This window comes from Rhinopithecus bieti, unplaced genomic scaffold, assembly GCF_001698545.2.
Source record: "Rhinopithecus bieti isolate Rb0 unplaced genomic scaffold, ASM169854v2 scaffold_110, whole genome shotgun sequence".
Lineage (NCBI taxonomy): Eukaryota > Metazoa > Chordata > Mammalia > Primates > Cercopithecidae > Rhinopithecus > Rhinopithecus bieti.
The window spans coordinates 2,063,891-2,090,132 of record NW_016803311.1 but is presented as its reverse complement, the minus strand read 5'-3'; the positions used below and the strand labels follow the sequence as shown (position 1 = coordinate 2,090,132).

At 35.1% G+C, this 26,242-nt stretch overlaps 1 protein-coding gene across 10 annotated transcripts in view; it reads right to left on the bottom strand.

Moving 5' to 3' along the window:
• The window catches only part of ATF7IP (activating transcription factor 7 interacting protein), a 141,141-nt gene that overhangs the window by 32,098 nt on the left and 82,801 nt on the right, over positions 1-26,242 (bottom strand). For all 10 annotated transcript variants that reach the window (XM_017873354.1, XM_017873394.1, XM_017873380.1 and 7 more), the window contains 5 exons: positions 24,126-24,191; positions 14,166-14,239; positions 13,508-13,596; positions 9,684-10,322; positions 4,002-4,066 (listed from right to left, as the gene is read on the bottom strand). In XM_017873354.1, the coding sequence (XP_017728843.1) occupies positions 4,002-4,066; positions 9,684-10,322; positions 13,508-13,596; positions 14,166-14,239; positions 24,126-24,191 (933 nt within the window). The remainder of the gene's footprint in view (positions 1-4,001; positions 4,067-9,683; positions 10,323-13,507; positions 13,597-14,165; positions 14,240-24,125; positions 24,192-26,242) is intronic.

Below are 26,242 nucleotides of genomic sequence, written 5' to 3'. Positions count from 1 at the left end.
GCCACCAGGTGGAAACGAACAAACATAGACATGTGATACACATACATGTGATACATATATCTTTACATTTTTTCCTGACAAAATATTATGTCTGAGAAATCTAATCAGAGACACGTTTATATCTGTTTTTACACATATTACTGAAACCTTCAGTTTGAAATCATTAAAAAATTATATCAAATAGTTTTAACACTAGAAAGTTTATTAAAAAGTTACCTAATCATGTGCCATTTTCCAAAATGAACAGTCTCAATAAGCAAACACTAAGAAAATTTCAAGAGAGCAAACATACTGGCTTTGTAGCTTTTTTTGTAATGAAACAAGAATATACCTGAAAGGCACACTTCAGCAAATGTGAAGAAAGAGTTAACACAGAAGAGCTGGTTGTTCATTCCTTGCACATCTCTCCAAGGGAACTTGGAACCACAATTGAGACTTGGTTAGTTATCAGGAATGTTGCCCTTGGAAGGTCATGTTAACGATTAATTCTCTTATATACACTCTGAACAGTGAACTGTGCCATACTGTGTTCATCAGGATTGCTTTGCATAAATATGAAGATTGATGATGTACACTTGGGTTTCATTGTTGGGATCCTGAGTTTCCAATGCCATGGCCAGTTACACAGAAAAATGTCACTATGTGACCAGACCTCCAAAAAACCTCAGACCCTGAGACTCAATCAGGATTCTCTGGGAAAAGACTCTTGGCACATGTCTCTAAGGTTAATAAGCCAGAGAAAAAACAAATTCTGTGCGATCCCAGACAGACGACTTGGAAGTCTTTGCCTGATCTCTCTGAACTTCAACTCTGCACATTTTTTTCCCTGTTGCTCTTGCTCTACACCTTTTGTTGTGACAAATCATAATGGTGAGTATAACCTACTACTGGGTCTTATGAAATCCTTCTAGCAAATCAGCAAACTTCAAGGTGATCTTGAGTCCTTCAAAACAACAATTACAGATAGCAATGCTATTTTATAACTTATGTTGATAATTTGAATAAATTTGGTTTTCAGGATATAAAACTAATAATTCATTATATAAATGATACATAGTAATAAAACATACAATAATAAATTATGTGCAATATGTTAATAAATAGTTATTTGGGGATATCAGATAAATCTTCATTTAACAACTACAAGAGATCTTTTACATATTTCATCATTTGCTAATTACAGCCGAACAACAAGCATTTCCACACCAGACATCCAAGTTTCTCTTTTTTTTCCTTTCTTTTTTTTTTTTGAGACAGTGTCTCATTTTGTCATCCAGGCTGGAATGCAGTGGCATTATCTTGGCTCACTGCAACCTCCTCCTCCCAGGTTCAAGTGATCCTCCCATCTCAGCCTCCCAAGGGATTACAAGCATGCACCACCACCCTCAGCTAATTTTTGTAGTTTTAGTAGAGACATGTTGGCCAGCCTGGTCTCGAACTCCTGACCTCAAGTGATCTGCCCGTCTTGGCCTCCCAAAGTGCTAGGATTACAGGCATAAGCCACTGTGCCTGGCCTTAGACATCCAGATTTCTTCTGATCTAAACAGCCTTAAAGTGTTAAGAAGTACAACTAAGTAGGCTTGGGATAGAAAAATGAAGTTAGCCAATTGTACTTACAATGTGACAATTCAAAGAATCACAGGCTACCTGTTTCACACTAGTTTCTATCTGCTAGAAAGTTGCACATTGGGGTAAAAAGATATCAAGAATTTCTTAGTCAAAAGTGGAACATTAATAAAGGTATTCATCACAATGACAAAAATGATATTTGTTTCAAAAAATTCTGACTGGCAAGCATAACTTCGTAACTGAAAGCACATATATACTTCCATTATGGTTTCTTATTACACAATAAAACTCCTGTAATTGTATTTATTATTCATATACATAATTGACACTGATTCAAAGCTGAAACGTTGTTATTTTTGATAAGGCACTGCTTCAGCAGGCTGGCTGCTCAAACTGCTCGTATGCATTTTTGTATACTCAGATATTAAATTCCTCTTCCTTGAAGCCAAATAAAATATCTATTGAGAGCTTAACATTAAGTTGTACTATTGCTTTGCTTTCTGATGTGAAGTCAATTCCTGTTTCAAGTGTCTTTTTTTTTTTTCTTTAAGTTTCTTCTTTTTTATAGAGACGGAGTCTCACTTTGTTGCCCAGGCTGGTTTCTAACTCCTGGGCTCAAGTGATCCTCCTGTTTCCGCCTCCCAAAGGGCTGGGATTATAGACGTGAGCCAACATGCCCCACCTCAAGTGTCTTACATTATATCCATTTTAATTTCACTTATATATTTATGATGTTACATATATTATTTATTATTTTTTTGAGATGGGATGGAGTTTCATTCTTTCACCCACACCGGAGTGAAGTGGTATGATCTCAGCTCACTGCAACCTCCGCCCTCCTGGGTTCAAGCAATTCTCCTGCCTTAGCCTCCCAAGTAGCTGGGATTACAGGCACCTGCCACCACGCCAGGCTAATTTTTGTCTTTTTAGTAGAGACGGGGTTTCCCTATGTTGGCCAGGCTGGTCTCGAACTCCTGATCTCAGGTGATCATCTGCCTGCCTCGGCCTCCCAAAGTGCTAGGATTACAAGCGTGAGACACCGTGCCCAGCTACATATACTATATTTCAGCAAAATACTCTATACAATAGAGAGTTCAATACAACTTTCTGCAATGATGAAAACAGTCTATATCTGTGTGGTCCAATATGCTAGCCACTAGCCATTTGTAGCTACTGAACCTTGAAATGGGGGTTATTTTGACTGAGGAACTAAATTTTTAATTTAATTTAAATAGCTACATGTGACTAGTGGCTATCATATTAGAGATCACAGCTCTAGAAGAACCACCATTTATAAAATGACAAAAGACAGCCATCATAATGTCCGTTTTCCTTTCCTTGAAAATATTACTTGTTAAAAAAAAAAAAACTCACTGAGGGAAGTAGAGATGTTCACAAATCCTTTGTTTAAAGTTTAACTAGATTTCCTATAAATGTCACTAAGTATCACTGAATATATCAGCATTTTCTATACGTCTTCTAGAAAGTATCTCAATCTTATAATTTTAAATGAAAACACAGTTATAATCTACAAGACATGCTGAGAAACAATCACAACTTTGATCTCTAATACTGCACACAAAAACTGCTAACACTTGTCAGAAGTTAAGATATTTTTAATAGCTTTTATTTGACCTATAAACTATGGTGTACATCTAGGTTGGTCAAAATCCATTGTTTTAAGGAAAATAGTCACATTTAAAGATCAAATGATGCCCTTGTTTTAAAATCTTGTCAGTTTTCATGCCTGACATGCTCAACATTTTGTTCTTGTAGGAATATATGAGCTTCTTGAAAAGATTCAAAGGAAGTGAAGAAAATAAAACTATCAACAACCTAATCACTATGAATTGATTATACCTAAAGCAATAAAGAACAAGGAAGAACACTGTTAATACAGGGAAGAAGTAGTTACACTATTACGGGGTGGTTAAGATTTAATAGGAAAAAGTACAAAGACTGGCAAAGTGCTAATAAACAAGCAGACAGACAAAAAATTCTTCCTCAGAAGGTATTTCTGATTACTTTTGAGAAAATTAAAATGGTGGGTGGTAGGGGTAGAGAGTGGTACAAGTGAGGGTAAACCAGTGAAACACTCTTAAAAAAGATGTACCTGGAAGAAATTACATGTGTTTTCTTTTTGCAGACAATCTTTACAGAATGTAAAGGCAAATGACTGGACTATCAATTGTACTAATCAAATCAGTCAGTTAATAAACTATTACCTCTAAGAGAACTGCTATGTAAAAACAAAACAAGACAAAACAAAAAACCTCAATTCTTGTCAAATATTACAGAGAAGTTATGAGACAATGTTTGGACAGTTAAAAAAAACAGACATAGAACAATTTTCATTCAATCAAAGAATGATGAAAATTCATTTTCCTGTAGACCATAATTAGGATTTTACTGTGAAGAAGGAAAAATCTTACCTGTGATGTGCTATCAGCTGCTTTCTTATTGACAGAAGCATCTATTGTTTTGTTTGTCTGGTTTTCTGAAAAGTAAAAAAAAAAGCCATTTTTAAAAACATCTACAAAATGTAAAAAGTTAAGTTGCTTTATATAAAACAATTCATGTAGTTTTCTCCAACTATTTTCTGTCAACATGTCACATATGTAAATAAAATTCAAACTCACAGATCATTGCTATAGTATCTTTCAGAAGGGGAAATTCACAATACTGATTAAAAAAACTTTCCACTGGCCCAGCAATTTTAACTCTAAGCAGTATCTCATGGAAATAATTTAAGATACACATAACTTAAATGTTCTAACATGAGGAAATAGTTAAATAAAATATAATTCCTCCATACTATGTCCCTTTGGAGAAAAGAATTTAATATGTCAAAAATGTTTCCAATAAATTCAGTAGAAACAGTTGCAGTAAATCTAAGAAAATACACATGCATATTTCTCAGTAGTTCAATCATCCGTGATTTTCTTTCTCTGTTCATTTTCAATTAACTTGTAATGAGTTTGCAGTTAAAAAATAATGTTACTTCCAGAACAGCACAGAAAATGAACAAAGCATATTTTGTCCCAATTTCTAATGAGAGGAAAAGACAGAATGCATTAAATTTCATCAAAGGTTTTATGCACCTATTGAGATTATTTAGGGTTTCCTGTTTGGTAACATGGGGTTTTTAAATGTTGAAACAGTCCATCCTTTCTTTCTGGAGATAAAACCCTCTTGGTCAAACTATGGCATTCCTTTCATTTGTAAGTCTTCAGAATGCATACAGAGTAAACAATTTATGTTTAAAAAAATACAGGAGGGAGGCCGAGACGGGTGGATCACGAGGTCAGGAGATCGAGACCATCCTGGCTAACATGGTGAAACCCTGTCTCTACTAAAAAATACAAAAAACTAGCCGGGCGAGGTGGCGGGCACCTGTAGTCCCAGCTACTCAGGAGGCTGAGGCAGGAGAATGGCGTAAACCCGGGAGGCGGAGCTTGCAGTGAGCTGAGATCCGGCCATTGCACTCCCGCCTGGGCAGCAGAGCGAGACTCCGTCTCAAAAAAAAAAAAATACAGGAGATTAAACTACCTATGTATTTCCATATGTACATACATAAATCTGTATGTCTAAAAAATCAAGTTGGGTTAATAGTCACCTGTTAAAAGAGAAGTATTCTAGGGTACAGAAGTAAAAAGGATGCCCTTTGATTTCTCCTACCTTGTCTGAATTACTTTCTTTTTGTAAGAAGAATATTAATATATTATCTATTTATTAAAAAATATATTCAAATTTCTTCATTTATTACAAATGAGCATCTGTTTGGGACTATGAAGTTCCTGAAAGACTAACAAAACTAATTCCAGGTTACTGATGTTACAGAGTGGAATATTAAGATACACTAGGTGATATTACCAAAATATCAGTGATTTACTACCAAAGGTTTTTATATACGATGTTAAAATACATTCATTTGTATTTGAAACACTTCCATCTTCAAATCAAAATAAGATAACTTTACATAAAAAGTAAATGAGGAAGCTTCACTTTTGTGTTTTTATTTTTTAATTCTTTATTTCATTTTTTTTTTCTTTTGAGACAGAGTCTTGCTCTGTCACCCAGACTGGAGTGCAGTGGCACGATCTTGGCTCACTGCAACCTCCATCTCCCAGGTTCAAGCGATTCTCATGTCTCAGGCTCCTGAGTAGTTGGGACTACCAGTGAGTGCCACCATGCCTGGCTAATTTTTGTTTTAGTAGAGACCTGCTTTCACCATGCTGGCCAGGCTGGTCTCGATGTTCTGGCCTCAAGTGATCCACCTGCCTCGCCCTCCCAAAGTGCTGGGATTATAGGCATGAGCCAACATACCTGGCCTCATTTTTACTTTTCGTCATAATATTTTCATATAAGAAAATTCCTAAAGATGCAAGAAAGATTTAGACTGCTTAATAAAATGTTACAAACACATTTCTTTGTTACCCAGCATGATTCTCTCTTAGACCTAATTGCCTTAGAGCTATAAGTTAATTATTCACGGAACTGTAATAATATTCCTTATTCTAGATTCTCAACTAACATCTCCCTTGCCCATTATTACACAATTTTTCCCTTGATTCTTAATATAATGTCTTATAGCTCCATTGCATTGCTTTTGCTTTCTTCTATAAGATCTACTTTGGATGACTTTGGGATATAAATATTATAACTCCATCTATCAAGGCAACAAAACTGGTTAGGATGTAAAATAAGAAATTATAGCTTAAAATCCTTCTATCATATGGAATACATCTCCATAAAATAAAATAAAAGTAAATAAAATTAAAAGCACTTTACAGGAGTTAAACTGGCAGTATCCCTTAGTAGCTCTGGATAATTGTATGAACATAAAAAAGGCAAACACTTCATTCATTTAATTCTGTCCTTGAAGAAATGGTTGAAGAAATAATTGCTGTGTTTAAACTCTTACTTGTTTTTGTTTCTGAGACAGGGACCTTCCCCTGTTGCCCAGGTTGGAGTGCAGTGGCACGACCATGGCTCACTGCAGCCTTGACCTCCTGGGTTCAAGCAATCCTCCTCCTTCGGCCTCCTGGGTAGCTGGGACTGCAGGCATGTGTCACCATGCCAAACTAATTTTTTATTTTTTGTACATATGGGGGTCTCACTATATTGCAAGGCTGGTCTTGAGCTCCTGAGCTCAAGCCATCCTCCTGCCTCAGCCTACCAAAGTGTTAGTATTACAGGCATAAGCCACCATGCCCAGCCAACTCTAGTTTTACACAGTCTTAGAACAAGATGTTTAATGAAATCTGAAAGTATACCTTGTACATGGATTGTATATAACTTCCCCCAAATCTGTTCTTTCTTTAATGTCTAGTTTAGTAAATGGAATAACATTTAAAAATGTCTTAGAAAGCTGAGTCATCTTTGAGTTCTCCATCTTTTCCACACATCTAAACTTTTATTAATAAATTACCAAGTACCTCTTAAATAATGTTTAAATCTTTTTCATACCACCATCTCTCATCTCGTACACTACAAGAGCCTCCAGTCTCCTAATTGGTCTTCCTAACACTATTCTTTATCCCTTCCAAACCATTCTCCATACTGTAACCAGGGTTCATGGATGTCACATTACCCTCTATACCCCCTACAAAAACCCTTTAACCCTATTTCCCCCATTCTTCTGTTCATTACTTCATACCTTTCCAGATTTCCCATGTTCTCTTTTGTCCTCTCAGGAAAACCCGCAAATCCTAACACTCATCACATTTATAATTAATTCGTTATTTAATGACTACATTCCCTATTTGATTGTAAGCTTGGTGAGATCATAGTGACTATTTTATACATTTCTGTGTATCTAAAGAACCTCAGATAATATAGTCTTTCATTACTTTGTGAATGAATGAAATCAGCTATAGTTTGAGCTTTAAATTTCCAAGCCCTTAGGAGGACATTTACCTCACTATAAACAGAAATACAAATTTTAAATCCATAAGGATATACTTAACTGTAATAAAATACATACAAATGCATGAACATAGAGCATATGTTATTAAGCAAATATAATACCCACATAAGTATAGAGCTTAGAAAATTTTAATTATATAACCTAATTAATTTATCACAAACTACTAAATGTAGTAGAGATGTACTGAAGTTTGGCTTCAGTTTAGGTTTTGGGAATCCTAAAAAGCCAAATGCCTACTTTAACATCATTTATGCCACTGCTGAAATTATACCTGATCAAAGAACATATTATAAGTAATAATTTATTAATAAAGTCAGAACTGAAGAATAAGCAAGTTCATAAGATCTCATTTTAGTTAGCATTATGAAAAAAATACAAACAAAGCTTGTCATTCACATTTATTCATTATCAAATGTAGGTAAGCATTCTAAATGGAACTTGAAGATCTCGATATAATTACATATTAAAAATATATAAATGTGTTAAATAAATATATGTGTTAAAATATGTAATTTTATGTTTAGAAATAATTGTACATTATCTTAGAATGCTACACCAATTAATGATTGTGAAAACTTACTTTTATATAAAAAAATTAAGAATAGTCAAATGAAACAGACTGACATGCATTACTAATAGTGTACATCAACTAATTTGGGGAATATACCCTTTCTATAAAAACTCTAAGAGAACAGAATAATGAAATTATAATTCTGACACTTTAAGAAGTGTTTGGAGTATGAGCATGACAGTAAACAAATACTCTTAAATTATTTCTTTTCAAGTCATGGTTTTCAGGAAAAGTTCTCTATTTAAGAATATATCTCATCTCATGTCCATGAAATTAAAACAATGTCAACTTTGCCTCAAAATTTCATAAGGAGGAAAACCCAAAATCACATAAAACAATGTCCATCACTAAATCATCTGGCATTAAAAAATACTAAGAACTAAAAGAAGTTACAGAAAATGAAATATCACCCAAAATCTTGTATGTCCAATGACCTCAGTTAAAAGTAAGCATCTCTTTTAGTGTTGTAAACGTGAAAGAATATCCAAAAAATAATGTGGTAGCAGATAACACTAACAAACATTTGCCCCTGTACTATGCAAACAAATTGTAAATACTATAAATAATAATTACACTTTCATATAAAACATTAGTTTATTCTTATAAATATGATAATAAGAGTGATATCCAGCTTCAATCCAACATTAATTTTGATCTGCCACTCATTTACTTTCTTAACAACTCTGAAATACCACTATTGTTTTATATGAGAAAACACTTAGGGAGTAACTACACTAGTAATGACTATATGACAAATAAAAACTAAGGCTTGTACATCTCACTTATAAAAGTAATTTTGTACTTTAGAATTTGTTTCCTATATTACATGGTCACTTACAACATCAATAAGAAAAACACTGTAGCAATTTGACTATACACATGATGCCTACCCTTCCCTGCCTTTCCAAAAGTAGTGCGGATAAATGTGAAGTCAGAAATGAAGAATAAGCAAGCTCAAGAATGCATATAAAACAAACTCTTTCCAGGAACCAGGAAGACAACAGAGTTTGGCAGATTTTAAACAGGTATAGTCAAGTTCTCCTTTTTGCAGTATTTCTAAGTAAAATACAATCAATCATATAATATGTCATATGGGAAAACAGAAAAGATGAAACAAGAAGGACTCAAACATTTTATAGTAAATGTGAAAGAAAATCTATTTTTAAGTTGTTCAAATTTGGAAGCTATGAATGAGTGCACAAAGGATTTTCCAAATGTGTAAGGAACATAAACGTGCCTTTTTTTCTTAAAAGCATATATTATGTAAATCTGATACTTTAAAATGTTTTAAACAGACATTGCTGGCAAATGTATCATAAAAGTAACTCATAATGTTTGCCGCAAAGCCATAAATTCAAAATTCACCAAACTTAGGAAAATTACTAAAAGATAAAACACAGATACTAACTTCTAATTCAAAATAAACCCCCTCTCAAGCCCCATTTTAGCAACATCATTTCTCTCAGGTATCTAAAAAATTACTAAAAATAATCAAGAAAATTCTATTTATTTTGTCCTTCCAATAATGCTAGCCACTTAGAAAAAAAAAGTTCAATCGTTACAAGGCTATTAACATGCTTGCATTTCTAGCATTAAACCTACATGGTGACTTACCAATTCTTGGGGTGGTATTGCTGTTCTGTTCTGCAGGAGACGAAGTACTAAATGCAGAAATTGGAATTTTCATCTGTATAGGACCTCGATTATTTGATGGACTATAGAGTCCTGATGGGCCCACTGTGGGCAAAGAAGTCCTTGTGGCTTGTACAATAGAGTGTGCCGTTGGAACAGCCTGCACCGCAAGTGTTGTTCCCAATGGTGCAGCACTGGCAGTAGGGTTCCTTTGAATACTAGAACTGGGCACAGAAGGAACGTTGTTTGGTTTAGTGGGATTTGGCAAGGATGGCAAGGATACTGGATTTTTGGTAAGACCACTCACTGTAGGTGGGCTTTGCACAGAAATGAATTCAACGTTGCCAGATGGTTGATTAGTCACCAAAGTCCCTGGATGGCTCTGTAGAAGCTGAGGCTGGGAGGATACTGCAACAGGTACATGCAAAATCACTGGCAAAGGTTGTAAAGAGATTGTAGGTTGAGGATTTCCACTAGGCACCTGAGTAGTAGCAACTACAGTAGCTGTATTGGGTGCAGGAAGAACTGACGTTGCTGTGAGGGAACCCGAAGTCACTGGAGTCTGCAATTTAGGTTGACTACTGACAACTGTTGGAGGAGTGACAAGATTGGTTGAAGATACTATAGAAAGAAAACAGAAGTCTTCGTTTAAATGGTTATATTAATTTATCAACAAAGAAAATATGACAGATACAAATTAAATACATTGCATTAGACTTAGCATAGATTAAATACATTGCAAAGACTAAAGTCTTTTATCATGAAATTTTTTCCAGATTCAAATTCCAAAATTTAATTTAGAATTAAATTCTTAGAAGAATTTTGCATGTAGGTTTAGTATATTACAAAACCAGCACATGATGATTAATATGCAAGACATACTGAGTATCAAAACGGTCTCTGAAAATTACTATAATCACTTTAGAGTACCTAACTAGTAAACAAATAAAAAATACTAAAAAGTTAAGTAAAATATATATTTTGAAACTACATTAAAACATTATAAATGCCTTATAACGCAAGTAATATATAAACTCAAATAGTAAATCTAAAGAATCATGACCATTAACGAATAACAGGTAAGCTTACTCATTATATTTTATTATTTGAACCATGTCTGTATCTTTGGATCAAGTTTGACTGAATTCCTTGGGAGAGGAACTATTAGGGGGAGGTTCCCACTACTGACACCCTACTGACATTGTATGATATGGAAAATAGCACTGAGTGAAGTTGACAGATGAATTAAGAAGAAATTAGGTAGCATATACAGAAGAACAGAGAAAATACAAATGCTGACAAATGCTGGTCACTACAGTTTTATAGCAGTTTTCAACTACTTGCGTTTATTCTCACTGGAACAGGTTTAAAACACATGACTAAACTTCTTTCTCACTGATTTATAGTCTTTCCAAAAATCACAGGTTCACTAGAGCAGTAGTTTCTCAAAGTGTGGTCCAAGGGGGTGCCTGGGGTTTTCTGAGACCCTTTTGGGGAGTCTGCAATGTCAAAACTATTTTCATAACAATGAGACATTATTTGACTTTTTAAATGAGCAGACATTTGCACCAATGGAGCAAAAGCAATGGTGAGTAAAACTACTGATGCTTAGTACAAAAATCAAGGTAGTACAACGGACCAAACGTCGCTGCATTCTTCATCACATGCTTACAGTAAAAAACAAAGTCAGTTTTACTTAAGAATCCCCATGATACAGCAGTAAAAACTAGTAACTTTACTATATCTCAACTTTTGAACAGGGGTTCTTTTCTTAATATTCCATGTGAAGGAATAGGCAGTACATATAAGACAACTACTGCGTGCCAAAGTAGGATAGTTAACTCAAGGAAAAATGCTTGTGCAATTGAGCTATAAACTAAACTAGCAGTCTTTCCCACGAAAGACTATTTTTACTTGAAAGAATGACCTATAGACACACTGATGATTCACATGTAGGTATTTTGAAGATCTTTTCTTAGAAATAAACTAGGTAAGGCAGTCACTTCAAAGAAAAAAAGCCCAACTGTATTTATCAGTAATAATAACATTTGAGTTTTTAAGCAAAACTAAGAACATTAGAAAAAACTTTTATCTGTCATTGAAAGCATGACAGCTCCCTAAATCCTTAAAATGCTTCTCTGAGTAGAACTGATAGTAAAATCAGTAAATGTAATTTTTAAAAATAATATTAACAAAATGTGTCAATATGTGGAAGATTTGCATAACTTGGTGAATAGTTTTCAAACGATCAATGAATGATATTAGTAAAACTCCATGTGCAAGTACAAGATAGAGGAATTTTTTTTTTTTTTTTTTTAAAAGACAGGGTTTGCCTCTATCGCCCAGGATGGAGTACACGGGCGCAATCTTGGCTCATAGCAGCTTACATCTCCTGGGCTCATGTCATCTTTCCACCTCAGCCGCCTGAGTAGCTGGGACCACAGGTGTGCACCACCATGTCCGGCTACTTTTTGTATTTTTTGTAGAGACAAGTTTCACTATGTTGCCCCGGCCGGCCTGGAACTCCTGAGTTTAAGCAATCCACCTGCCTCGGGCCTCCCAAAGTGCAGGGATTACAGATGTAAGCCACCACACTTGTCCAATAAATGCATTTTAATGGAGGAGTTAGAAAAGTTCTTTGGTGTGGTTTCAGATTATACTTCACAACCAACCTTAAAGAAACTACTACTGGACAGTATCAAGGAATATCCACAATTATCTGTAAGGGCTAGCCCTTTTCCATCTATATATTTGTATAAGACTGGATTTCCTTCATATGCGTCAGCCAGATCAACATTTTAAAACAGACTAAAAGCAGATGCAGATATAAGATACAGCTATCTTTAACTGTCTTAATGTCTCAAAGCATTAAAGAGATATGTAAAAAATGTAAGAGAATAATGCTCTTTGTGCTACTATTTTTAAGCTTGGAAAATACACTTAGTTTCACTTTAAAAGTTTTTTGTGTTAGACATTATGAGTTTACTATTTATTTATTTTTAAATTTATTATTTATTTATTTGATTTTAGAGAAAGTCTCACTGTGTCGCCCAGGTTGGGGTGCAGTGGCGTGATCTTGGCTCACCGCACTACACCTCCTGGGTTCAAGCGATTCTCCTGCCTCAGCCTCCTAAGTAGCTGGGATTACAGGCACCAGCCATCATGCCCAGCTAATTTTTGTATTTTGGTAGAGATGCAGTTTCACCATGTTGGCCAGGCTGGTCTCAAACTCCTGACCTCAAGTGATCTGCCTGCCTCAGCCTCTCAAAGTCCTGGGATTACAGGCGTGAGCCACCAAGCCCAGCCTACTATTATTTAAAAAAAATCTTTAAATTTCTGTTTAATTTCTACTTCATTTCAACTGATAATAAATATCAACTGATGTAACCCACATAATAAAAGTTCTGGGGTTCTTAATAATTTTTTAAGATTGTAAAGGGATCTAGAGACCAGAAAGTTTGTGAACTACTACAATAGAGATTTGAGTATCTATACTGTATTTTCACATATACTTATCTACTACCCTAAATTTTTTTGTTTTAAGAGACAAAGTGGATTTCACTATGTTGCCCAAGTTGACTCGAACTCCTGGGTTCAGGTAATCCTCCTTAGCCTCCCAAGTAGCTGAGACTATAGGCATGTGCCACCATGCCCAGTTTGATCCTGAATTTTTAACAAAATTTTTGTACTTAGACCAATGTGCCCAATTTCTTAATCCATTTCAACCTCAAAAGAATGTAAGAAAAGAGAACCAAAGCCTTTAATTCCTAAGAAAATGTATTTTGGTATTTTAAAAAAAAAGTTACCTGTATTCACAGGAGTTTGAAAGGATGGTGGTGCACTCTCGCTTACATTTCTTTTGGACTCCAGCATCTGTCTCACTGTGCCTGCATTTCTATGAAATATATATACACACAAATAGTCAACAGATATGCCACTCTGGGAAAACCAACTGATATCTAGAATAAGCAGTGGCCCATAGGGGAAAAAGGGTGGCTAGACTTGGGTTTCACAACCCTAAACTGCAAGCAAAAACAGTGAGGCATAGCTGGCACAAAGACTTCTAAATGCTGGGGTCTGTGGCATTAGGGAAGAGTCTTAACTCTTGTATTCTAATGTCTGTTATCAGTACTTAACCTGAATACCAAAAGTAGGTCCTAATATGTACAGACATTAGTCTTTCTCACCCTTAACAGAAGCATTTCTCAATTACTCAAGAGGATACTATTTAAGACAAGTGGTTAAAGAAATACATAGTGACCAAAGAATGCCTTATAATAAGTTAGCAAAAGTATTATTCACAGATGAACAATATAATGAAGCAGAAAAAGAAAATACACTAACCAAGTATTCCACTTATTTCCACATAAATACCATGATTACACTGCAAGAGTCTTCGACCAAATAAAGAAAATTAGAACTTTGTTCTGTTATTTAAAAACTAGACAGACTATGAATTCTCACCTGTAAGGCATGTTATTATTGCTATTGACATCATTTACAGTTTTTCCTGGTGATACTGGTGGGTTGGGTGGATGCTGGGGGAGAAAAAAAATCAAGGTAAATATAAAACTCAACAGACAGGGAATCTTTAAAAAAAAAATAAGACCTGTAGATGTCTGTCAATATATTATCTGTCAGTGCTCTAATATAATGGGAAACATTGCCAGCTGAGACAACAATTTGAATCTTGGCATTATCACTTGTTCATTGTATCTTAAGCAAATCATTTACTTTGCTGAAGGCAACTGCTTATCATTTGAGAGATTAATAAAATAATTCCTGCATCTCACTGTTCTTATGAAGATCAAATTAAAAACACAAAAATGGCTCACATGCTGTTAAGAGTTTAAAAACATTAACAATATAAATCTAAAGAATAATCAGACTCACTCATTTAACACATAACTAGTGAATGCCTACTATGTAGCAGGCATCATATTAGCACCAGCAGTTCAACAAATAAGTGGTATCCAATGTCACAAATCAAAATTTTCAAATCAAAATTTTTAAGTTGTTTTTTAAAAAAATACTACCTACCACTGTGTGACTTAAATTTTATTTCATAAAATGTCACAAATCTAAGCTTCAGTAACAACTTATTTCAGCCTTTATCCCCAAAACCAGGGAATACAGAAATGGAATTATAACACCTACATACTAATTATCATTATTTAGGCCTCCGTCATTAATAACACTATCATCATTTATCTCTTAAAACGAGGCCGGGCACAGTGGCTCACGCCCATAATACTAGCACGTTGGGAGGCTGAGACAGGCAAGGATTGCTTGAGCTCAGGAGTTATAGACCAGCCTGGGCAATGTAGCGAAACCCCATCTCTAAAAATATATATATATATATATATGTAAAAATTAGCCAAGCGTGTTAATACACGCCTGTGATCCCACCTCCTTGGGAGGATAAGGTGGGAGGACAGTTTGAGCCGAGGAGGCAGAGGTTGCAGTGAGCTGAGATTGTGTTACTGCAATCCAGCCTGGGTGACATGGCCAGACCATGCTTCAAAAACAAACAAACAAACAAAAAATGAGACGAATAAAATACCTTTACTCAAGACTAAGTCAAGTGTAAGAATAACATATTAAACCAAAGGTAATAAATGCTTAGAATTATATTGAGCAGATGCCCTTAATCACTCTTAACAACAAATACATCTTGCTACTTTTTATATGACACAACAATAATTTCAACCTTCTAGTATGACATTGCATTAGACATGTGTAGAGGGAAAAACAATAGAATTAAGATAATCTGCTATAAAGGTACTTAAAATCTGGCTGTTAAGACAAACAAATGTAAAACAAGAGAAAAGCAAATTAAAATAACAGCGTAATACGAATGTAAAAAGGTTAAAAAATAAGCTTTTAGGGAAAGGAATGCATCTTTAAGCACATCATTGAGGTTTTTTTNTTATAGAGTGAGGAGCCTGATCTTTCACCACTGATAGTCTGAGAAGCACTGATTTAGATACAGTAATTTGAAGGGGTCCTTGTAAATAATGCTCAGCAGACTGGTCTTTATCCTTTTAGCAACAGGAAATAACTAAAGGCTTTTAAGTAGGGAAGTACTGAGTCCAGATTTCTATTTTTAAAAGGTAATTCTGATAACAGTATAGATTAGTGGTCTTCAAACTTTTTAAAACACACATTCCCATCAGTAAAAATGTGTTGGCCATGTATCTCAATTTATTTTAAAATAAACACATACTACTATACTAACGTATGTTTTAAAACATAACATAGAAACTTGAGGGTAAGGTAAAAATGCTAAAGTTTTATTGTCATCTTCCTAAGCTCTTTTTTTTTTGAGATAGAGTCTCACTGTCACCCAGGCTGGAGTGCACCATCTTGGCTCACTGCAGCCTCCGCCTCCCAGGCTCAAGCGATTCTCATGCCTCAGCCTCTGAGTAGCTGGGATTACAGGTGCCCGCCACCAGGCCCAGCTAATTTTTGTATTTTTAGTAGAGGTGGGGTTTCGCCATGTTGACCAGGCTGGTCTTGAACTCCTGACCTCAAGTGATCTGCCATCCTCGGCCTCCCAAAGTGCTGGGATTACAGGCATGAGCTACTGTGCCTGGCCATCATTGAGTAATTACTACACTCAAAATGATTAAAAGAATACTTCAGGAGAAAAACAAAAAAGAAGAATAAATGCATAGGGAATCAAGAAAACAAATGGTTTAGAACACAGGAGTCATTTGATGGAGGATTTTAAAAAACTGTGGTAGGATCAGCAACATGTCAGAACAGGAAGTCCCCTCTGCTTCCCATATGGAGATGACTTAACAAGGTAAGCATCATATTGCCTGCACGAGATTTCCACAAACTAGTTGAGAGGATATGGCACAAGGCCAAAAAGAGGCACACTGGAACAGTTAGGAAAATATACTGTATTTACTCACTATACCCCATCAACCTCCCAACACAGCTTCTACATCAGAAAGGAAAGAGAAAGGTGGAGCTTGAATCCAACTGTTTAAGAAGATGCCCAACGCACTAGATTTTGTCTTACTCAAAATGGAGGACTAACCTGTAGTAAGAACTGTGACTATGGCACTTTGGATGCCTGTGAGCCTCAGAGACCAAAGGCAGGACCCTCAACTTGATAGAGCACCAGAGAAATTGCAGTAACACTGACAGACAGCAGGGGAAGCACTAACACAACAGCTTGCTAAAGTACCAGAGGCTGCTACAGCAAAGACAGGTACCAGAGGAAGCTTCAGAGTGGAGAGGCAAACCTCTTCAGATGGAAGAGTACAAGTAAAAGCCCAGAGAAGACACACAGCCAAAAAAAGATGTTAGAGGCCCACAGACTCTCTAACAAGGCCAACTGGTGAAGCCCTTCCTGTGTACAAGAGTCCACAAAGACTGGGAGATGTGGCTGTTTTTTCATATGCTAAAATTTCAACAAGCATACAAATAAACAGAAAAACATGGTCCAAATAAATAAGATAAATCTCCAAAAATCAACCCTAAAGTAACAGAGATCGATGAATTATCTGCCAATGAATTCAAAATAACTATCATTAAGATACCCAATGGGGTGAAAGAGACGACAGAAAACAGCAAAATCAGGAAAAGGGTGCATGAACAAAATGAGAATATCAATAAAGAGAAACTGTAAAAACGTATCAAATAGAAATTATGAAGCTGAAAATGAAAATTCACTGTAGGGAATCAAGAGCAGACCGGATCAAACAAAAATAAATCCACAATTTTGAAGACAGGTCATTTGAAATTATCAAGTCAGAGGAGCAAAAACAGAATGAAGAAAAGCTAAGAAAGTCTAAAGGACTTTTGGGACACCAATAGGCAAACCATTATACACATAAGGGAAGTAAAAGGAGACAGAGAGAAAGGGGCTGGGAACTCATTTAGATAAATAATTTGCTGAAAATGTCTGAAACTGGAAGAAGAAAATGGAGATGCAAATTCAAGAAGCTCAAAGACCTCCAACTATCGTTAACCCAAAAACATCTATACTGAGATACATTATAACCAAGCTGTCTGAATCACAGTAAATAATCTTGAAAGCAGTAAGAGAAAAGCAATTCATAACAATATACAAGAGAATTCCCATAAGATAACACGCAGATTTCTCAGCAGAAACCTTGTAGGCCTGAAAGAGTGAGATAATATATTATCAAAGTGCTGAATGAAAGAACTGCCAATCAAGAATACTATATCCAGCAATAATATGCTTCAAAAATGTAGGTGAAATTAAAATTTTTCCCAGATTAATAAAAGCTGAAGGAGTTTCATCACTATACCTGTCCTATAAGAAGTGCTAAAGAAAAACCAAATATCGCATGTTCTCACTCATAGGTGGGAATTGAACAATGAGATCACTTGGACACAGGAAGGGGAGCATCACACACTGGGTCCTATTGTGGGGAGGGGTGGGGGGAGGGATAGCATTAGGAGATATACCTAATGTAAATGACAAGTTAATGGGTGCAGCACACCAACATGGCACATGTATACATATGTAATAAACCTGCACGTTGTGCACATGTACCCTAGAACTTAAAGTATAATAATAATAATTAAAAAAAGAAGTGCTAAAGAAAGTCCTTAAACTGGAAACTAAAAAGTGTCACACAACATCATGGAGGCATACAAAAATAAACCTCTCTAAGGTAAAGGTTGATAAGGAGAAAAATACAGAATCCTGTATTCTTGTTATATTGGTGCATAAATCACTTTTAATTCTGGTATAGAACTTAAAAGCTTTAAAAAACTAAAAATATGTTAACAGATACACAACATAAAAAGATGTGATATATGACATCAGTAACATCAAGTCATGGTAAGGCAGATATAGAGTAGTACTCTTATATGATTAAAGTTATTTGCAGTTTAACATAGACAGTTGTAACTTTAGGATATTTTATGTAATCCCCATGGTAACCACAGAGAAAGCATCTACAGAAAATACACAAAAGGAATTGTAAAAGGAATGAAAGCACACTACTGTACCAAAAGAAAAAAAGCAACGAAACACAAAGGAATCAGGAAACAAAAAATAGCTACAAGTCGTAGAGAATAAAACAAAATGACAATAGTAAATTCCTTCCAATGAGCAGTTTATTTAAATGCAAATGGATAAAACTCTTCAATTAAAACACAGGTTGACTTAATGTTTTTAAAAATAAGATCCAACTATATGCTGCCTACAAGAGGCTCACTTTGGATCCAAAACACAACATAGAATGAAAGTGAAAGGATGGAAAAATATATTCCATGCAAATGGTAACAAAAAGAGAGTAAGGATGGGCCATACTTCTGTAAGACAAAATAGACTTTAAGTCAAAAACTGTCAAAACAGACAATGAAGGACATAACAATAAAAGGGTCTATTCACCAGCTGTAACACACATACACACACACACACACCCCTCCCTACCTAACATCAGAGCTCCAAATATATGAAACAAACATTGAAAGAATGAAAGGGAGAAACAGACAGCAACACAATAACAGTAGGAAACTTCAATACCCCACTTTCAATAATGGAGAGAGCCATCAGACAGAATATTAACAAGGAAACAGAGAACTTTAACAACACTATATGCTAATTGGACCTAACAGACATATAGAATAAGTTATCGAACAACAGCAGAATATACATTTCTTTCAAGAGCACACAGAAAATTCTCATGGATAGGTCACATGTCACAATCCAGGTCTTAACAAATTTAAAAAAAGAATGAAATCATGCCAAGTATCTTTTCTGACCATAATGGAATGAAACTTGAAGTCAACAGCAGAAGAAAAGTAGGAAAAGTCACAAATATGTGAAAATTAAACATGCTGTTAAAAAAAAAAAACCAACAAGTCAAAGAAGAAGGTAAATTACAAGATATCTTCAGACAAATGAAAATGAAAACAAAATATAATAAATTGTATGCAGTGAAAACAGTGGTAAGAAGGAAGTTTATAGTGGTAAAACACAAACAAAAAGATCTCAAATCAACAATCTAGCTTTACAACTCAAAAAACTAGGGGGAAAAAACTAAACCCAAAACCAGCAAGAGGAAAGAAATAATTAAAATTAGGGCGGAAGTAAACAAAATAGAGAATAGAAAATGGAAAACAAAACAAAACTAAGAGTTGGTTTAAAAAAAAATCAACGAAATTGATAAATCCTTAGCTAGGCTAACTAACAAAACAGATGACTTTAAAAATGAAAAGAAATGAAAGAAAGAGAAGACATTAGAACTGATGCTAAACGGAAAGGATTACAAGACACTACAATGAACAATTACATACCTGCAAACTTAATTACCTAGAAGAAGTAAATTCCTAAAAACACACAACCCACCAAGACTGAATTATTAAAAGTAAATAAATAAATCTGTAATTAGTAAGGAGATTTAATCAGTAATAGAAATCTCCTAACAAACAAAAGCCTAAGGTCAGGTGCAGTGGCTCACTTGAGGTCAGGAATTCAAGACCACCCTGGCCAAATGATGAAAGTCCATCTCTATTAAAGATACAAAAATTAGCCAGACGCAGTGGTGCAGGCCTATTATTCCAGCTACTCAGGAGGCTGAGGCACACAAATCACTTGAACCAAGATCACACCACTGCACTCCAGCCTGGGTGACAGAGTGAGACTCTGTTGAAAATATAATAATAATAATTAATAAATAATAAATTTAAAAAATAAACAAAATTAACAAACAAAAGCCTAAGACCAGATGGCTTCACTGGAGGATACTACCAAACAATTAGTAGTATTCCAAGAGGAGTACTTCCAAGTATGAGTGCTCTCAAATTCCATTTATTAGGCAATCATTACCTTGATACCAAAGCTGAACGAAGATACTAAAACTACAGACAAATATCCCTGATGAATACTAATATAAAAATCCTCAAGAAAATATTAGCAAACCAAATTCAACAGCATGTTAAAAAGATTATACACCATGACCAAGTTGGTTTATCTGAGGAATGCAAGGATAGGTCGAGATATAAAAATCAATGTAACATAAGACACTAACAGAATAAAGGACAAGACCCACATGATCATCTTAATTGATGCAGCAAAAGAACTTGACAAAAGTCAACACCCTTTCGTGGAAAAAAATAAATAAAATACTCATCAAACCAGAAATGGAAACTATCTAAATTTAACAAAGGCCATACATGAAAACTCCACAGTTAACATCATACTCAATGGTGAAAAACTGAAAGCTTTCCTTCTAAGATAAGGAATTAAGCAAGCATGCCCACTGTTGCCACTTCTATTCAATATAGTACGGGAAATCCTAAACCAAACAATTATGCAAGAAAAAGAAATAAATTGCATCCAAATCAGAAAAAGAAGTATAATTATCTTTGTTCACAGGTGATATGATCTTATATGTAAAAACCCTAAAGACAACTGTTCAAACCTAAGCAAACTCAGCAATGTTGCAGGATACAAAATCAACCTGCAAAAATCAGTTGCATATCTACAAACTATAAAAAATACAAAAAAGAAATGAACAATATAATTTACAATAGCATCAAAAGGAATAAAATACTTAGGAATACACTTAACAAAGGGAGAAAACAATTATACAACAAAAACTACAAAACAATGTTGGAAAAAGTTTAAAGACACAAATAAGTGAAAAGACATCCTGTGTTCAAGGATTGGAAGACTTCTTATTGTTAAAATATCTGTATTACCCAAAGCAACCTGCAGATTCAGTGCAATCCCTATCAATATTGCAATAGTGGGTTTTGTTTTTGTTTTTGCTTTTTTCCAGAAAAAAATCCTAAAATTCATATGGAATCTCAAAGGATTTTGAATTGCCAAAACAATTTTGAAAAAGAACAAATCTGGAGGTTTCATACTTCCTGATTTGAAAACGTATTACATATTAGGCTAAGTTAAGTTGGCCAAGGGGTAGGGGTGGGGAACCATACAAAATATATTACAAAGCTACAGTAATCAAAAAAAGTGAGGTGCTGGCACAAAAATAGAGACCAAAGGAACTGAATAGAGAGCTCAGAAATAAACTCACATATATGGTCAAATGATCTTCAATAAAACTGCCTAAACCATACAATGGGACAAGGACAGCCTCTTTAATAAATGGTGCTGGGAAAACTAGATATATATATGCAAGAGAATGAAGATGGACTCTTACAAAATATATAAAAATTAACTCAAAATTGACTAAAGATTTAAATGTAAGACCTAAAACTAAAAAATTCCTACAAGGAAACACAGGGAAAAAGTTTCATGACATTAGATTTGGCAATGATTATTTTGTACATGACACTAATAGCACAGGTAAGAAAAGCAAAAATAAACAGGACTGCATCAAACTTAACTTCTGTATATGAAAGGAAACAAGAGAAAAGGAAACAAATAATGCAAAAAAGTTGCAAATAATTTATATAAGGGTCAATATTCAGCATATATAAAGAATACCTACAACTTAGTAATAACAACAAAATAAGGAACTTGATTTAAAATAGGTAAAGAACCTGAAGAGATTTTTCTCCAAAGGAGATACATAAATGGCCAACAAGCATATGAAAAGATGTTCAACATCACTAGTCATTAGAGGAATGCAAATCAAAACCATAATGAGGTATCACATACATCCATGAGGATGGTCACTATCAAAAGAAGAGAAAATAACACGTTAGTGAGGTTTTGGGCAATCTGGAACTCTTGAGCATTACTGGTATAAATGTGAAATGGTACAGCCTCTATGAAGAACAGAATAGGGGCTCCTCAAATATCTAAAGGTATTACCATACAACCTAGTAACTCCTCTTTTGCGTATATATGCAAAAGAATTAAAAACAGGATCTCGAAGAGATAGCTGCGCTCCCATGTACACTGCAGCATTATTCAAAATAGCCCAAAGATAATAATGGCCCAAACGTCCATTGACAGATCAAACAATAAAAAAAATAAAACCACAAAAGGGTAGCATGAGGGAATCCACTTATGGTGATGTAACAATTTTATATCTTGACTGTGATGGGGGCTACATAAATCTATACATGTGATCAAACTGCATGGAAGCATAAACACTCACAAACAGACATGCATGCAACAATGAATTTTTACATACACATGTAAAAACTGGTAAAAAAAAAACTGTTAAGTCTATAAACTACTTAACAAAATTGTCAATTTCTTCACTTTGATACTGTACTATAGTGATAAGATTTCACCACTCGGTGAAGCTAGGGGAAGAGTTCATACGGCTCTACGTACTGTCGCTGCAAAAACAGGAAAGAATATATGAACATGCATCAGTACAGAAAACCTCTAGGAAAAATGATTACTATTTATTGGTATTGGCAATGTACTATGTGCCAGATAATGGAACTATCAAGATGAAGAAATGGAACTTGTTCAAATAAAAAAATTAAAAACAAAATTCAGTAGGAAAAGAAAATAAATCCAACTAAAAACTATAATGCAATATACAAAGACTATATTAAAATATGAATAATAAAGGAAATAACAGAAGAGTAGCAAAATTATAAACAAAGGAAAAATGAAGGAAACAACAAAAAGCAAAAGCCAGACTATGGAAGTCAATTTATGCTATAATGTTTGGACTTAATTGTATACTTTAAAAAATATTCAAACTGTTTAAGGCAATGAAGTAACTTAATCTAATCTCTGTATATTACAATTAAAGCATAAAAGGGGACTGACTACATGGGGAAGAAAGGGGAGAACAGGAACACTACAGGCAGTAGAATACTAAAATACTTTGGGGAAAATAGTAAGAGACCATACTGGGAAACTGACAAGAATGCAAAATGAAAGAAACAAGGTAAGACAAATCCCTGAAGCCTAATTTTAAAGATGGACAGAAAATACAGCTTCAAGAATTGCATAACCTAAGGGGCCAGGCATAAAGGCTCATGTCTGTAATCCCAGCACTTTGGGAGGCCAAGGTAGATGGACACCTGAGGCTGGGAGTTCGAGACCAGCCTGGCCAGCATGGTGAAACCCTGTCTCTACTAGAAATACAAAAATCAGTCCGGCATGGTGGTGGGCACCTGTAATCCCAGGTACTTGGGAGGCTGAGGCAGGAGAATCAATTGAACTCGTGAGGCGGAGGTTGCAGTGAACAAACATGGTGCCACTGCAATCCAGTCTGGGTGACAGAGAGACTTCATCTCAAAAAAAAAAAAAAAAAAAAAGAATTGCACAACCTAAAATAAAATATAAATGTTGATATATGGAAATAGTAAATGAGGATTTGAACGGGGTTCATTAGTTCTAGGGCTGAAGGCCCACAAATTACACACAGGAGTACACAGTATGAAAGCAAATTTCAGACTTGTAATACAGAGTTTCCTCCTAATTCAGCATTTCCAAAGATTACCACTTAGAGAGCTAATTATTAATTACGCAAGAATAGAAAACTTTACTTCATGTCTTTTCTTAAGATCTTCTTTGGCTGCTTCAAAGCGTTTGGTTAACCTGGCTATCTTGGCCTGAAAAAAAAAAAAAAAGACAAAAATGAATGGAAATCAAATAGTATTATAGCATTAAAAAAAAAACAAAACCATAAATATATAACAAGAAACCCGTAGAAAGCAGGATCCTCAGAAGACAGCTGAGCAAAGAAAATAAATTAAGCTGATTATAAAATATACACTTGGAAAATACAGTTATGACTAAAACTAAGTGACCCCTAAATTCAATACTCAGATGTAAACACTCTTAATTAGGTTAGCCTATTTCTTCCTCTAACTGTGAGTGTTGCTCACTTACCAGTACATTCCTGATTATGTAAGCCTGTGTTTTGTTATTTTTTTAACATAGTTGTAATCACACTTGATTTTCTCACCGAGAATTATAAAGTGGACATATCTGTAAGTCATAAAAGATCCCTTGCCAATACTACGTATGGATGGATGTATAGGCTTTACTGTGACACTTTTAACAGAAGTGTAGATGAATGTTCATATATTACTTTTTCATAAATTAAATTACACATTCTGTTAATCTTTAACAATGTGATAAAAACGTTACCTTGGCTAGGCATTGTGGCTCACACCTGTAATCCCAGCACTTTAGGAGGCCGAGGTGGGTGGATCACCTGAGGTCAGGAGTTCGAGACCAGCCTGGCCAAAATGGTGAAACCCCATCTCTACTAAAATTACAAAAATTAGCCATGGTGATGCATGCCTGTAATCCTAGCTACTCAGGAGGCTGAAGCAGGAGAACAGCTTGAATCCAGGAGGCAGAGGTTGCAGTGAGCCAAGATGGCACCACTGCACTCCAGCCTGGGCAACAGAGTGAGACTCTGTCTCAAAAAAAACCAAAAAACAAAAAACAAACAAAAAAACCCATTACTTTGTTTGTGTCAACATGGTCAGTGAGGTTATTAATCATTTGTTGTGCTTATATAAACTCCCTGATCACATATTTTGCCTAAATACATATTGAAAGGAAATCTGAGAGAAAAAAAAGCAGAACAAAAATAAAAATAATCATTTCACCACATGAATATTTGGTTGTATTTCCTTTCAGTCTTTTACTAAGCATAGACGTAATATTCAACTGTTTCTGTTGCTGCTGCTGCTGAAGCCATTTTAAATTAAACATATTTTCTAGAAAATTACACTTCTGAGTGTATTCATGAGTCCCTGCCTAAGGAAGAGCTCTGCCAGAGAATTTCTTTTATCCAATAAGGGCATTCATTTCATAAAATGAGAAAAGTTATGATTTACTTTTAAAGTTTCTTTCAGAAAGCAGTCACTTCTAGAGGAGACCCCAAATCTGAAAATGTGCTTAAGTCCAATATTACAGCCTAGGCAATCAGTTACCTACGACTCTCAAAGGTAAAGATTCTCCTAAGGACTTAGTTATTTATGCATGTTATTAAGGCCCAAGATCATAAAGCATAATTTCACATCCTTAATATGGATTTACCTTTCTGATAACTAAAATATCTCATATAACTTTCTAAAAAGGTATATGGTGCAGTGGCTCACGCCTGTAATCCCAACACTTTGGAAGGCCAAGGTGGGTGGATGGGTGACAAAGCAAAACTCTCTCTCAAAAAAAAAAAAAAAGAAAAGAAAAAAAGAAAAGAAAGGTATATGGGAAGTGGATGGTATTTTCTGTACCCCAACTTATGCGAGAATGTCAATTTTCCTTTAGTCAAATTATCTAGGTGGGGCCAGGTGCAGTGGCTCACATCTGTAACACCAGCACTTTGGGAGGCCAAGACAGGTGGATCACAAGGTCAGGAGTTCAAGACCAGCCTGGCCAAAATGGTGAAACCCCATCTCTACTAAAAATACAAAACTTAGCCAGGTGTGGTGGCGCTCGCCTGTAGTCCCAGCTATTCGGGAGGCTGAGGCAGGAGAATTGCTTGAATCCAGGAGGCAGAGGCTGCAGTGAGCCAAGATCGCGCCACTGCACTCTGGCCTGGATGACAGAGCGAGACTCTGTCTCAAAAAAAAAAATTATCTAGGTGGTTATACTATAAATTGCACAGTATGTATAATGTTATTATTCTATTTTTACTTAAGCC